This window comes from Myotis nattereri, assembly GCF_964212035.1.
Source record: "Myotis nattereri genome assembly, chromosome: 7".
Classification (NCBI taxonomy): Eukaryota; Metazoa; Chordata; class Mammalia; order Chiroptera; family Vespertilionidae; genus Myotis; species Myotis nattereri.
The window spans coordinates 54912630-54928774 of NC_138082.1; the positions used below are offsets into that span (position 1 = coordinate 54912630).

The 16145-nt window shown below is 43.2% G+C and overlaps 1 protein-coding gene across 14 annotated transcripts in view; it reads left to right on the plus strand.

Annotated features, from left to right (window-relative positions):
• Nucleotides 1-16145, plus strand: part of RBMS1 (RNA binding motif single stranded interacting protein 1) — a gene marked incomplete at its 5' end in the record, with an annotated part of 228193 nt that overhangs the window by 79639 nt on the left and 132409 nt on the right. For 2 of the 14 annotated variants that reach the window (XM_081095886.1, XM_081095883.1), the window contains one exon: nucleotides 12115-12280. The exons of 7 other annotated variants lie outside the window; for them this stretch is intronic. In XM_081095886.1, coding sequence (XP_080952012.1) covers nucleotides 12212-12280 — 69 coding nt within the window. Of the gene's footprint in view, nucleotides 1-11898; nucleotides 12281-16145 lie in introns of those variants that run through there. 5 more of the 14 variants (XM_081095890.1, XM_081095892.1, XM_081095894.1 and 2 more) reach the window with 5 other exon arrangements.

Consider the following 16145-nt stretch of genomic DNA (forward strand, 5'->3'; position numbering starts at 1 on the left):
ACAGACTTTCCAACTAAGTCCCATGCTTCCCTACACTCTCTTTTTCTCTCCCTCTCTCTCTAAAGAAAAATCAATTTTAAAAAAGCCTTTTCCCCCCTTCTTTTTAAAGTGCTCATCTGAAAGAATGAAGTGCTCACTAGAAATATGGTGTGGCCTGATTTGGGGATTTAAATTGGTTGGATATAAGTGAAATGTGTGGAGGTGTTGTGTTGGTGACCGTGGCGACCTGACAGAACAGAGGAGTGGACTTAGTATAAAGAGAATGAAGGGACGCTGAAATTTCCACATCTGCAATGGGAAGAACAATGGTAGTATGAGGATTAATGAGACAATGCCTGTAAAATACTTAACACAATACCTGGCACATATTACACACTCAGCTGTTATATAATACTATTATCTATACTAATAGAAGGGTAATATGTTAATCAGACCAAACATCTTCCAGACGTCCTTCCAGCAAAGCCACAGTGGCGGGGGCTGAGGCAGAGGCGGTTAGGGTTGATCAGGCTGGGAGGGGAACAGTTAGGGGGCAATCAGGCTGGCAGGGGAGGGCAGTTAGGGGCAATCAGGCTGGCAAGCAGAGGTGGTTAAGGATGATCTGGCAGGCAGGGGAACAGTTAGGGGCATCAGGCCAGCAGGCAGAGGTGGTTAGGGGTGATCAGGCAGGCAGGCAAGCAGTTAGGAGCCAGCGGTCCCAGATTGCGAGAGGGATGTCGGACTGCCGGTTTAGGCCCGATCCTAAACTGGCAGTCAGACATCCCCCGAGGAGTCCCGGATTGGAGAGGGTGCAGGCTGGGCTGAGGGACCCCTCTCCCCCCCTTCTCCCCGTGCATGAATTTCGTGCACCGGGTCTCTAGTTATTAGTAATCAGAGTGCAAAAGAGATGGAAGAATGGAATTTCAGGACTTGATGGTGTGCAATGATGTTAGTCATTGAAGCAAAGTAGATATGCTGGTTTTCTTGAAGTGGATTTTAAGGACCGGTAAGATTGGGGTTTTAGACGAAATGATATCACCTAGGAAAAACTCTTAGCCATGTGCTAAATTATGCAAAGAAGTTTGCTTAATAAATTGTAATTTATAATTTGTCATTTAATTAACATCTCAAAATCAAACATTTGTTTTACCTTTAGTAAGTAATATCTGTTTGAATAGGACTTGCATGCATTTCAAAGATATTATTTATTCATTCATTCATTCATTCATTCATCCATTCACTTGAACCAATATTTGGATGCCTAATGTGTGACAGGCTCTGAGGTAGGGACTTGGGTTCTCTTAATGGTTTGATGTGTTAATATTTTCTATAAAATAGTTTTCCATGTGAAATCAATTATACTATTATTTTATAGCAAAAGAACACATGACAGCTAAATGAAATTCATATATAATGTCGAAGCTTCAGTTTGACTAGTTCGTTTCACTTTTTCATATCGGCTTTATCTTCACACCAGCAGTGAGATGACTAAAAGGGAAGTTACATAAGGAAGAAAGGAGGAAATGCAAGGGGACTAATCATTCCTGAACACATAAGAAGTAGCAGATACTAACATCTGCTAATAGTCACTGCTTCAAGTGAGAACCATTTCCAATGCTTTCTACAACTGGGTCATCTTACCTGCTAAGTGACTGCTTTTGATTCACTTTGTAGTTTCATATCAAATTTAAGTATTGTGATAGCCATTTTAGATATTTTTCTTTTTATCTGATATATCTGATTGACGTAAAAATTACTTTTCCTGTCTGAAGCCTTAGGAAGACTGAGAACTGGCACTCCAGTGCCTGCCAAAAGATGGAAATCTGTAAGACTCGTAGGCTGGAATTGGTGCTATGTGCCAGAGCAACAGTGGTGACTGATCTTTTGAGTGTATGTCCGTATGTATTGCATGTGTATGTGTGACTGAGACTCACTAAAAAAATAACAGTCTAGGATGAATGTTATCAAATTATGCTTGCAGCTGACAACTTTAAAGCAGCAATATCAAGACGTGTGGAGTGAAGTTTGATAAATATCTACAGATTTCTATTCATATCCCTTTAACCTTTCTTATTATCTGAATGCATTGTATATCTAAAATACTGTGGGTGTAACTTGATGTGATAGTATGAGGGAGGATGGATGCGGAGGAAAGCAGACAGCCCAACTTGTTCCTTTGCAAAGGGGTGCCTTGCAAACTAGTGAGTTTAGGGTAAAGTTCTCATTCTAACTCGAAGAGACTATGCCCACTAGTTGTAAGACACCGTCAGATCTCCTTGGAAAAATTGAGTGTGTGAGGCATTTACTTGTAACCACTTAGTAGGTCTTTGTTCTTTAGAAGGTTAAAAATGAGTGCTTGAAAAAAATGTATTTCTTGAGCGGAGGCTATGAGTAAGAAAAACATGTGGGTGTGTTTGCACGCATGTTTCACGCACCTGTATACCATACTGCACAGAGTCTAAGACCTTTTTCCCATTTCAACATATCTGAGATCAGGCTGCATCTTATGATTTATGAATCCTTATAATTACTGTTGTCCATTTTTTCCAATGTTAATATCTCAGTAATTGTCAAGTATCTTATAATCAGTAGCATCTGAGAGTGCATGGCGTACAGTTCATATCCAAATATGTATAGAAGTCTGATTTCAGAAAGATGAATAGGACAATTCCCTTTTCCCTAAAAAGTAAAGCAAGAAGATTTATTCTGACAGTAATAGTTGAGGTTAAAGAAACCATTTGGTCATGGAACCCCATTTCCTTAATAAGTCACATACAGATACAAAATGCAACATTCATTACAGTCCTTTTTATGATCCCAAGTGATACAAAGATTAGGATTCAAATTCACTATGTTTAATATAATCTGTAAAGTATACTCTCTAAAATTTGATGACTCCATAGCTTACATTCAGCTCTTTCTAGCTTCAGATAAAATCATTGCTTTGAAAAGAGAGTGAAGATTATCATTTTTGCCATTTGTGTGTGTTTGAATATGAAAACTAGCTTCCCTCATCCATTCATGCCTCCAACAATACTACTATGTAGAACAATAGGTTAAATAACTCATTAGGGATTTAAAGACGGTTTAAGTAATCTTTATAAGCTTGTTAAGCCTCAAAATAAGACGCCACCCTCATTTTTATGGGTGCGGCAGCATAGAAGCACTCTTCAATTATGGAAGACACAGACTGTGGTCCTGGGGTAGGACTGTGATGATGGGTTCAGATTTGGAGGCCGTTTAACAGAGAACTTTCTAGGGATATGGATAAATATGGATCGATGGAAGGAATTTATTATTGGTCACAGTGTCCACGGAGAGAGAGTGGCATTCATGCCATTATTGTAATATTCATTGACCTACGACAAGTTGTTTAACCTACCTGAGGCTATCTCACCTGTTCAAAAAAAGTGGAGAATGCCTGCTTCCTTCTCTGAGACTTGAATGAGATCATGTATAATAAAGCCTTTTGTAAATTATAGCATTTTAGACATTCATTCTGCTTCTATGCATTAATATACATGCACATATAAAATATTTAGAATACATATATTTTCTTAATAGGTCTCTCATATTTATTTTCTGAAAAATAGCTTCAGAAGTTATCTACTTCTTCCTCTTTGGCACCTTTTCTAACTATAAACAGCTTAACAGGATTTTAATGCTTAATAATCCTTTGGTTGAAACACCATCATACTTGTGATGGGAGGGGAAAGAGGGTGATTATGGGAGGATCTGTATAATGTGTTGTCAGCATTCTGGGAGTGTTCGCTATAGTTTGGAATTAGGAATTGCTGATGTCATGATCAGTCATATTGTCATGACAACATCGGAATTTCCTCATTCGCCTTCTCTTCGCTTGGGGAGTATCAGTTTGCCACAGGTCTGTCATCAGTTGGCCCCATGTGTTAAGTGTATTAAATAACCCAGAACTAGTCATTCTTAAAGACACCTAGGGTGGGGAATTTTTGTAACCTCCTTATGTAGCCCGTTTCAGAACTCTTAACTAAATATTCTAATGTTGAAAAGTTTGCCTTCATACATATTCAGCTGAATAGAAATTCATTTCTGATTCTATATTTTCATATTTTAACTTTGATATTTATAATTCAGTGGAGAAGGAAAAGCTTTGAAGCATCCCACTTAAAGGATATTATTAATTATTATATTACCCTCCTCTTCAGGTGAAATAGCCCTAATTTAATGGTAAGTGTGACAACAGAAGAGAAAGGGAACTTCCTTCTTCTTTGTCTTATCGTTCTCCTTCTCCTTTGCATTAAAACCTAACCTGTGCTAAGGATCCAGGTTTTGGATACATAGACAATGCTTATGTCCCCCAGACATTTAGGAATGACTTACGATAACTTTTCGTCATTCTTAACTTTTAAGATGGTTTTGTTTGTCTCAGGTACACTTATTCACCCTGTACTGTCAAAGTAATCATCCCAATAGTTGTTTTTACTCATGGCAAGGAGATAGTCATTATATGTTTGAATTTTTCTTTTCATGTTTAGATAATTTTTTTTTGGTTCTAGTTTTCCACAAAGTCCATCGCTTTCCTAAGTACTTTCTTTCTCTTCCCAGTTCATAGCAGGAGGTGGACGTGATTAGCTATTTCCACAGCTCATCAGCCCCTCCCTTCCTCACCTCAGTTCTGATTCTTTACCCACAGTTTGCTCACACCCAGTAGATGATTTTGTCACTCCGTCTCCTTAGGTAAGCTGCACTTTCAAAAATCACCAAATCATATCTTTTTTATACTCTGTAAATTTTACTATAATTCATGGAAAACTTGTTGAATTATCATTATGTATTCTGAAAGTCAGCACTTATTTTCTTATAGGCTTGCTACAGAAATGGAGAATAAAAACTCCAATAGTAGATTTGCACATAGAATATAGAGAATTGAGGCACCCATCCCTAGTTAATTCTCCTATAGAATTTGATCTATAGATACAAATTCAGTATTATATAAACCAAACCAAAACAAACATCTTGAATTTTTAATTCATATAGTCTCTCCCCCAATTATTTTTGTTTTATTTTTTAAAATATAGTTTTATTGATTTTAGAGAGGAAGGGAGAGGGAGAAAGAGATAGAAACATCAATAATGAGAGAGAATCATTGATCAGTTACTTCCTGCATTTACCCACCCAGGGGATGGAGCCCGCAACCTAGGCATGTGCCCTTGACCAGAATCGAACCCCAGACCCTTCAGTCAGCAGGCCAATGCTCTATCCACTGAACAAAACTGGCCAGGGCTGTTTTATTTTTTTAAAGGATAAAAACCCATGCACCTGTTTTTATACAAAAATAGAAAAATAAATTGAACTTAGAGTCCTCTTCTGCCAGGAATTTGAGAAAGCATTGAATTTTATTAACTGTTATGCAGGAGTAAAATTTACGAGCAGATTATATCCAAAAAATTTGATTGTAAATTATTTGTTTCAAATTTGGAGGATGTTTTGCCATAGGGAGAAATGTCCTAAATGGTGATTAGGATTTTAATTGACCTATAAGCATCTATGGGTTAAATAATGAAGCTGATTGCTAATATGGTCTCCCGTTATTTTTGAGGGAAAATATGTTCTCAGTTCCAGTTCAAGATTCAGGAAATACCTCTCCCCCATCACCATCCTGGCTCCTAGAAGACTGTGTTTCTGCCCCTCTCCCAACTCCATCCCACCAACGATCCCAGAAAATAAAACTGGTTGCAAGAGGTAGATTACACCTTAAACAACTATCAGTTAAGTGAGATTAGGAGCTAATTTGGGCCAGAATATATATCTGTACTATTATTATATATCCTTATGTTGGAGAATTTGCCTTCGTATTCAACTGAATGGAAATTCTATATAAGTCCATATCCTTAAGTGATTTGCCCAAGGACAGATTGTAATGCACGCCTGGGGTTGGGTTCTTAAGTTTTCCCCTATGGGTGGGGTTTGGACTTGATCTATGGGTAATAGTAATAATGACTATTAGTAGTATTATTAGAGGGAGGGGACTTTGGAGTTAAGCTCAGATTTCAGCTTCATTAGGTGTTGGATTTATGTGGCTTTGGGAAATTACTTAAACCCGAGGCTCAGTTTTCTCTTCAGCAAAATGCGATAACCATTCTCTCCCCTCTCTCTCTCTCTCTCTCTCTCTCTCTCTCTCTCTCTCTCTCTCTCTCGTCTGTGTGTGTGTGTGTGTGTGTGTGTGTGTGAGAGAGATGCTGAGAAAGTGCCTGGAATATAGTAGTTAATAAATGAGAGCTATTATGTATTAGTTCTTGCAGAGAAGCACAGTAGGGTAAAAGCCCATTTCTTCTTTTTTGTTCATCAGGGTCGATTTAGGAATTACTAGAATATTGCTTCTGGTAAAAGTCATCAGTATATGTCTATGTTATGTTTTCTATATACCTTCTAGGATTATAGCTACAGAACTATGGTTTTATTATAGTGGTTTCATTTTACACGTGTCTAGGGAGCCTTTGAGTCTAGAATAAGAATCATAAATTTTTTAAAAAAGAAAATAGTAAATAACAAAATATTTCTGCTACTTTAGAAATAGAGTTCTTTATCAACTCTGTTTTGTACTGGGAAAGAAGGGAAATTTAAAACATGTCCTCTCTCTCTCTCTCTCTCTCTCTCTCTCTCTCTCTCTCCCCCCCCCCCCCACCCCCTCCCCATTTTGCTAGGAGCCAGAGGCCTGGTGAGCAATAGAGACTCCAAATGTAAATGATTTTTTGGTGTGAACTGCTTACACTAACCAATACTATGTGGTTATGTTTTATTCATTAAAGATTATAACTTGAAATAATGTTGGATGAATTTTCCTCTTAATTCCTTTCTGTTTTCAATGTGACCCAAATGAAAAAAGGTGCCTGGAATGTAGTAGCAATGACAGAAGGATAGAGCCTGCTGTAGGTGTGTTTTTTTGTGGATAGAGGTGTTCCATTCTTATCTCATTGGGCATCTTCTCTGCCTCCATCTTGTTTTTTTCTTCTTTCCAAGCTTAGCTTTCCCATCATATTTTCTTTGTAATTTCATTCAAAGGCTTCTCTCTTCTATGGGGCTCAGTAATGTGTGTGTGTGGGAATTGGGGAAGGGGAGTCTTCTAGCCTTTTGACTTATCATCATCTGCTTCTTTCTGGGAGTATATCAATTAGCCATGATTTCAGCAGTGGCCACCCCAAATCTACATCCTCTCTCATCCGGGCCCTCTATCTCAAGTTCATGTTTTCAGGTTATCTGCACAGCGCTTCTATCTGAATGTCCCTCAGACAAAACATTTATACAGCTGAGCTTCCCACGCCCATATCCTGTATTGATCTCTCCCTCCTGTGGACTCCGTAGTACATAATTGTCTAGACCACTTGGCTGGCACTTATCACTTAATGTCTTTGCATTATTAGTGTACAGCAACTCGGGTGCCACAGGGGTTACAAGTACTCACAGGGAATTAGAGCATTATTTATAAGGCTTTTTGGAGACACAGCATTATAGAGGTGAAGGAGCACAGGACAGCTGTCTTTTAACCCTATCTAGGTCTAGATTTTAATGCTTGCCACTTACTAGCTCTATGGGTCGGTCAGTCGGTCTTACTTAACTTCCTCTCGTCTGTAAATGGAGCCTAATAACCCTTCTGACCTGACAGGGTTGTTGTGAAAGTGAAATGAGATATGAAAGTTTATAAATGAAAGTCCCATTTTCAAATTGTTTCTATGAAGCAAGTGTCTCCTACATTCAGATTCTCAAATTCCAGTTATACAAACGCGTGCAAGTCGCAGGGCTCATCTCTACCTGACTGCAGGCTTCTGCAGGTGCTGGTGGCTCCAACCTTCTTGTCCTCATTCGTCTACTCTCGCACATCCACAAAGGTAAGGCCCTAGTCCAACACATAACTTCATTAAAGGAAACGGGCCAAAAATAAATACAGAAGAAAAACTTCAGTGCACCCAGGCTACTGAAACATTTTACCAGATCTTTTTATTTTTTTAATAACAGATGGCCTCCCCCTACCTAAATCTGCTCTTTTTGCTTTTTGTCAGTTCCAGCTACACCCTTGCTTCTGCTCTTTGATGGTCAGCCAGACTTACTGAGCGTCAGTTATTTGCACAGTACTCCCGCTGAAATCTACAAACGACTGTAGTGAAACCCGGAAAAACAATAATCACAGCTGCCAGTTGAGTGTAGCACTTTTGTTGGTGTATTGTGTCTATACTTATGACAATCTGTGAGGAGTCTGGGACTCAGAGAGGTTAACTAACTTGCCCAAAGCCACATGGCTAGTAAGTGGGAAGCTGAAATACGGAGCTAGATCTGTTTGGCTGTTTTAATTTTGTTCCTTGGATTGCAGAGTCCAGATTCATTGAAGTTATCTGAAGGGGGGTGGTGTGGTGAGAGCAGAGTATACGCATGGAGGGGCTGTTGTAAGTCTCAAGAGCTAAAGCAGCTCAGGGACTCTGGCTCCCTCCATCATCATCTCATGGCCAGGAGCTCACCACCCCTGGCATCTGTTTGACTCTCTGCTTGCTGCCAGCCAGCTTCCTGTTTACTCATAGTTTCTGCTTCCTCATAACCTTGGCGTGCATGTGCTTTTGGCTTTTGTGACCTCAGCTCTACCCCGGCACTCTTGCTGCTTCTGTCCCTTTCTTAACTGGTTCAGCTCTTGGAGTTTTCTGAATCAAATTCCCAGGGTGAGAATCTGATTGGCTCTGCTCATTTTTTCAGTCCCAGGCATGTCATAGGTCACTGGCTTGTCGGTGGCTCTGCTGCCCTTGGGTCATATTCCCACAACTTTGTCCATCAGCTGAGTTGGGGGAGGAGGGGGATAGGGGACCGCCCGCAGCGAAGTCTCAGTTTCCCTTTCAGGAGGGTGAGCATGTATGTACAAGGGAGACTCCAAAACCCCAGTTCTTACCATAATCTGCAGTTTCTCTAGAATGTTTCCTAACATTGTTTCTCTTAAAACTGACTTGTTCCAAAGCTTAATAAACTTTTCCAGATGAATCTCACCGGGATCCATCCCTGAAATTACTTACAACTATGCACTTGTGGATTGTCTATAACTGATAATATAGACACACATGGTTTCATATTTGTCTTTTTCTCTCAATGTTGGAATTATTTGAACTTTTGTTACTTCATTACATTTATAATCTTTGAGGGTGGAAAACCTGCCTTTCCCTTTCTGTGTGTTGCTTTGCTTAGTTAAGAGTGTAGCACCTATGTAAGTCGGAAGCTTTTGAACCCTGGCTGGTAGACATTGTGTTTTTAGGTTTTGTTTTGTTTGTTTTTTAACGTATGCTTGTATTCTCTCCTATTATGTCATTCACCATTATAGAACACTACATTTTGTTCTATACATTTTTTTTTAATCTTAAAAATAGTGCCCTTTATTCATTTAATATCCTTGGTATATTTTATTATCTAGTATTAAATTCTTTTCATAGTCTAATTTAAAATTAATCACTTGAAATTTTGTCTTATGTTGTAAAGCTATTGGAGGGCATCAAGTCAAGTCTTGGCAGCCTAGAATAGCACAGTATCCAAAGTATCATGACGTGAGGGCACAGCCATAGAAAAATTACTCTACACTGTTCTTTTGTGGTTTACGTTGTGGTTTCCTAAGAGACCAGTAATGACAACTGAAGTTGTATGTGGAATTTCCCCCAAAGATGACAGGTCTGAACTGTGGGGATCTTGGGCATGAAGTTCTCAGAAAAAGGCACCTAGGAGTTGAACACTTCTACCTAAAACCTTATGTTTTATGCTTGTGGTTGATAATGTGCCATAAAAGGTCCTAGTGAGAGGAGACAGCAAAGGGACAGCCAAAACAACTCTAAATGCATGGAGTATGCTTATATGCATGCATACAAGTAACCAGTGGACACAAGACACTGGGGTGGGGATGAGGGCATGTGAGGGGGGGGTGGTAGGGGAGGCGGAGGAAGGTCAATGGGGGGAAAAAAGGAGACATATGTACTACCATCTGTAATACTTTAAACAACAACAAAAATGAAAATAAAAATAAATGCATGGAGTAGCCCTAGCTGGTTTGGCTCAGTGGATAGAGTAGTCGGCCTGCGGACTGAAAGGTCCCCGGTTCGATTCCAGTCAAGGGCACATGCCTGGGTTGTGGGCTCGATCACCAGTGTGGGGCGTGCAGGAGGCAGCGTATCAATGATTTTTCTCTCATCATTGATGTTTCTGTCTCTCTTTCCCTCTCCGTTCCTCTCTGAAATCCATAAAAATATATTTTAAAAAATGCATGGAATAGTAAGAAATAGTTCTTACTTATATATATGGAATGTTAGCTGTGTTGTGTTTATTAAAGCAATTTAAAGGATAGGTACGTTTCTGTGAATTTTTCCAAGTTCTTACTTGACCATTGTGTGCCTCGTACTGTGCCCAGAATTAAGTTTTTCTTTGTTGTTGTTGTTTTTTTTTTTTGCGTTGCTTCCTTTTCTTATGAAAGAATTGGGAATTATATGCACACCTATGGTTGTTTTTGATTAGGTGAGACCTGCTAGTTCTCATCACTTTTGTGGGAGAATATTAGGAGCAACTGGGAGTGTGCAGGCCACTGCAGGATATCTAGGGTGGGTAAGTATCAGTTTCTTGCTCTTGGATAAATCCTTGAATGGCCGCAGCTTTGCTAGAAGACTCGGTTTCCATAGGGACACTTTAATTTTTTTTTCCTTCTGGCAGCCAGAGTTGAGTGCCTTTACTTCTCAGTCGAGTTAGGATTTTTCATTATCAGGGCAGATGGCCCTTTCCAGGAAGGTGTTAGAGACCAGATTCAAGGAAGAACTCTGTGAAACTTAGCGAGGCGATATTTCCCTGTGATACATTCGAAAGGGCCAACTTGAAAGTGTCAAGTCTGTCCTAGTGGCCTGTCCAGAGAAGGCGGGCTCTGCCTGGGGGACTTGTCTTAGAGGCCTTCTTCACTGTAGGTTCTAGGCTTGACACACTAATGCACAGGTGATCCAGAGAAGTGGCATCTTGAGCCACCTGCGATGATTTCAACCAGGAAACAAAGGGAACTACCTCCTTTTGTCTTCTTCTTCTTCTTCTTCTTCTTCTTCTTCTTCTTCTTCTTCTTCTTCTTCTTTCTTCTTCTTTCTTCTTCTTCTTTCTTCAGTTTCTGTGTGGCATCTAATAATTAACACATTGGATTAAACCGTTTCAGTCGTCCGGAAGGCTTACCAAACCGATGGCCCTAAATGATTTTCATCCTTTGATACTGTCATCTTGAAGGTAACTTGTAAACGCCAGCATAGAAACGAAGTATGGAACTTTCCTGACGTATCTGCGCTGCGGGCTTGGGGAGTGGAGACCTGTTTTCGCTGCTAAAATTGGAGTGTGTGCACGGGGGGATCGGGGATCTGCAGAGGATTGACGGAGGGCTGGCTGGTTCCTCGAAGCAGGAGTGATTGCCCGCACCTTTTCTGGGGGAGTGGACGGCGGGAGGACAGTTTGGAAGGATGAAAGAAAGGAGAGGAGACCTGGGACCAGTTTGCTTCTAACCCAGGTGTCAGAGTGACCCCCGAAGCGAGGCCCTTAAAAGGGGCTCCGAGCAGGGGTGCGGAGCTGCCTCGGGTGCTCGGGCGAAGAGAAGAAGGGGGGAAAAGAAAAGCAGGGGTGGCTCCTCCAAGGAATGTGCGGCATGCGGGGAGCCAGACCCAACCATTGCACCAGAGCGGGGGCGCCGGCGGCTCCCCGGCCCGCGCGGCCCCGGCCCCGGCCCCGGCCCCCAGCCCGGGAGGGAGCGCGCGGCGGCCGGCGGGCCGGCGGGGCTGCGGGCGCGGCGCGCGGCCCGCGAGCGGGGAGGCGCGGGTGGGCCCGGGCGCGGCGCGGGGCGGTGCGCGGCCGCCTCCCCGCCCCCGGCCGGCGCGCTCTCGGGGCGGTGGTTGAGGCCACGGGAGGTGGGGACGCGGCGGCGCTGCTCCTCCGCTGCCGCCCGGAGAGTCCCCGGCGCCCCAGCTCCGCGCGCCAACTCCCGTCCATGGCCCGCAGGGCGGCGGCCGCCCGAGCCGTCCGAGCGTCCCCCGCCGCCGCCGCACCGCACTTTTAGACGAGTCGGGAGGCCGAGGGCGGAGAAGCGCGCGCCCAGCTGCAGCCCCCGCCGGCCGCCGCCGCGCGGCGAGAGGGAGTTCCCGGAGCGGCCGCGGCCCCGGCCGGCCCCCTCCCTGCGCCCTCCCCCGCCCGCCCGCCCGGCTGCCCCGCGCCCGCGCCCGCCGCGATGATCTTCCCCAGCAGCAGCGGCCACCCCGGGGGCAGCAGCCACTGCAGGACGCCCTACCGCAAGCAGGTGAGGCGGCGGGGATGCCGCGCGGGGGCCGGCGGCTCCGCTTTACAAAGGGCGGCAGCGCTCGGCCGGACCCGGCTCCCCTCCTCCGAGGGATCGGGCTGGGCGGTGACCTTGTTGCCGAAGGAGGCGGCCGGCGGGGACGGCTCGGGCCGGTGACCTTAGCCGAGGAGATGCCCTCGCCCCCGCCGGGCGGGCGGGCGGGCGGGCGGGCGGGACGGGGAGGAAGGGGAAGGGGCCGAGAGGGGCGGGAGCCGGGCGCGCCGGGCCGGGGGCTTCGCCCAGCTCTGCAACAAGTTTGGGTTTTTTGTTTTTTTTTTTTCTGAAACCTTTGTGTGTAGTAGAGTAAGAAGTCGTAACGTGGATTTGCAACAATCTTCCCTTGAAACCTCAAAGAAGCTGCCTGATTCGTAGGAAACCCGGAAGACCAGTGTGTGTGTGTGTGTGTGTGTGTGTGTGTGTGTGTGTGTGTTCGCGCGCGCCCCCCTCCCAAGTATATTTAAAAAAGAAACAGGAACTTCTACTGTCACTTTCTCAAGGTTTTCAGTTTTCAGAAGCACAGGGGAATCCTGTGACATCTACTTGCAGAGATACTTGGATAAGCCTGAGTCATACACATGCCCTTTCTTATTTTAATGCAGTTTCATACATTTTTTAACAGATTGAACTCCAAAGGCACTTGAGTGGTTAGATCAGAATCCCCTGCTGGGGAAAGGAGTGGGGCTGGGAGCTTATAGCTACAGCCTTTTGTTTTGTTTTGTTCTTTTTTTTCATCTTTGTTTTTAAAAAGAAGGGTACTGAAGCCATGTTGTGATAGATCTCACGGAGCCTTTCAGCAGAAGCAGTAACAAAACCTGCCTCTAAATTATGTAAAAAATGTGCAGGTCTGCTTAGAAAAAAAAAAGGTTAAACTGATTTAGAGGTCAGCGGCAAGATGCTTGTTGAGGAAACAAAAAGAGGATTGCAGATGTTTTTCTTCCAGAATAAATATCTTGTCTACATCCTTAGCCATTGAGACAAATCAATTAAGTTATTACCCCAATAATGATACAAGCAAACTGCATCTTTCCATGCAGACCGTGGCTCTGTTAAGATCATGACAGATGTCAGTGATGCCTGGTGGCTTTTCTGAAGGCGTTCTCTGGGTTGTTGATCATGTTTAGTCCTTTTTATTCTCATAGTCATGTTTTTGGGAAGGGGGGGTATGTTCTAGCATAAGTATATCTGAAAGTACGGCTCATTTTGTCAAATAGTGACAGTGTCAAACAAAAAGTATTGTTTTCTGTTCTTAGGTTCTTTTACTTGTTACTTTTCTCTTAAAAAGGCAGTTAACACACCCTGATCTGTATGCCCCTGCTGTCCAAGTCCGTGGAACTTTTACCTAGCTTAAGAAAAGTCCTCTCCTAAAAAAATAAAATAAAATAAAATAAAATAAAAAGGAAAGAAAGAAAGATTGCATTATGAGCAGGCTGAAGTCTATGCTAAAATTGTCAAGATTCAGAAACTGGCATCTCTTACCTTCATGTGGCCTCATTTAAAATAAATGCCCTCAGGTCCAGCACACTCACATCAACTTCATAAAGGGAGCCAATTTACAGTAAATATTCTTACCCTGAATCCTCCTCCCCCACCCACCTCACTCTCCCTGAAAAGACGGGCTAATTATGTAAAGGCCTTGTGTGTTCATTTATTTGTTGTCAAAACCCGGTGGGGTGTTGGCTCTGAAATGGGGAAAAGGCTCTGAGGGTGAGGCGTTGGACTGTGAGGGGCTGGAGGTTTTGTGTGTGGAGGGGGATAGCCTGCTGGCCTGGAGCACGCTGATAAGATGCTCTTCTTTTCATGGGGCTCTCCTCAGATTCAGAGACTAAAAGGGCTGACTGAATCAGAAAAACAAACAGACTTCCTTTTTCTATAGGCAAAGAAAGAAATGAATGTGTAGGCATTATACAGGCACAAGACCCCGGGTACCAGTGGTATTTGACTCAAAGGTTTCTTTTGTTGGTGTTGAGCCATTCACTGGAAAAGCACACTTCCCGCCCGGGGCCCTGGTGGCCAGGAGTGACTTTGTGATCTGGCCCGCTCAGCCTAAATGGGAAGTCTGATGAGCGCCTTTTAAAGGGGTTTTGTGATGTTCAGCTTGCATCTTTCGATACTTGCTAGTGTGTTCATTTTGATGAAAGAATAGGTAACTTTTAGGTGTATAATGCAGTTGAATTTTAATCCAGAAAATAGTCAGCTTTCAGAGTGATTACAGATAACTAACCTGAGGAAAAAAAGTTGAATGTGAGGAATACTTAAAAATTACCTTTGGAAAAATGTTCTGATTCAGAATTGCACTTGAAATGCATATATATAATGGTAGTCGTTAACCATCATTGAGCATTCACTTTCCTGCCCTGCTGGTTACTATGTTCAGTGCTTTTGGTGGGTTAACCCACTTAGTTCTCAGTCCTATGAGACAGGCAATAATAATATTTCCCTTTTACAGTTTAGAAAACTGAGGTATCGATTAAGTAACTTCCTCAGTCTGTACAGTCCAAAGTACAGAGCCAGGATTTGGACCCTGGCAGTCAAGCCCTTAAAACCACCATACTGTTAATGCCTGCTTTCGGGCACACCTCAATAGAAACCCGGGCAGAGCCCAGACTGGCTGCCCATCGCCCCTCTAGTCTCCGAAGTCCAGGGATTCCTCCCACCTTTTTTTGGGCGCAGGCGGAGGCTGTGAGGTTGGAGGTGAAGGATGATGTAAATGAATGATGATATGGATAGTGGGTTTGTGATGTTTGGAAGCAGCACTGAAGCCAGAATATGCCACTGCTGAATGATTGTACAATTTCTTCCTAAAACTTGACATTTTCCACGTATAGGAGTCAACCAGTTTCGGTTAAAGCAGAGGTGGGTGGTGCTCATCCCCTTTCTGCCCAGGTAGTGTATCCAGGGCATCCAGGGGCACTGATCTCTGGCCTCATCCAGGATAAACAGGATTTTCCTGCATCACAGGCCTCAGCACACATTAGAAATACACCTGGTCGTCTCAGGTCAAAGTGAGAAGCTTTGGAGTGGAGTGATAACCCAGTAAGCAGTATCTAGACAAAGATTGTTGGTTCAGGTCTTAGTGGAGAAATGTCCTATTTTTGTTGACTGTGACTTTCAGGTATAGGACATTCCTTAAGCAAATCCAGCCTGATTCTATGAAAACAGCACCCCCACAACCCAAACAAAACCATTTGCCAGGACTTTCGTAGTTGTGAAAATATTTTCATGTGTTTCGAAGAAAAAGTGCTTTATGCTGAAAAGCCTTTAAATATAGAAAATGAATTTCCATTAAAATTATTTTATTAGTTATGTCTGTCTTCATGTTTCCCTACTTCCATTTTGAAACTGCTTTTTTGAGGTAGTTGACTCAGTTTATGTCATACTAGAGGCCCGGTGCATGAATTTGTGCACAGGTGGGGTCCCTCAGCCTGGCTGGCTATCGGGGTCAATCAGGGCTGGCCAGCCAGGGAGAAGGGACTGCAGGAGGTTGGCCGGCCACGGGAGGTTGGGTGTGGGAGCGCACTGACCACCAGGGGGTAGCTACTGCGTTGAGTGCCTGCCCCCTGGTGGTCAGTGCACATCATAGTGACTGGTCGTTTGGTCGTCGGGTCGCTTAGGCTTTTATATGTATAGATACTTTGGTTTTTATAATAAATCATGGCACACAGTATCGTAGCCAATGAAATTTATCTGAGGCACGATTATTGCTAAATTGAAACCAATCATTACATGTCACAAGCCCTTTTTTTGCTAAGTAATGTGTTCTGGTGGTTTACCATAGGGTTTGGGGTAGAGGAGTGAATGCAAGTATTTTCATGGATGTGTATATTTT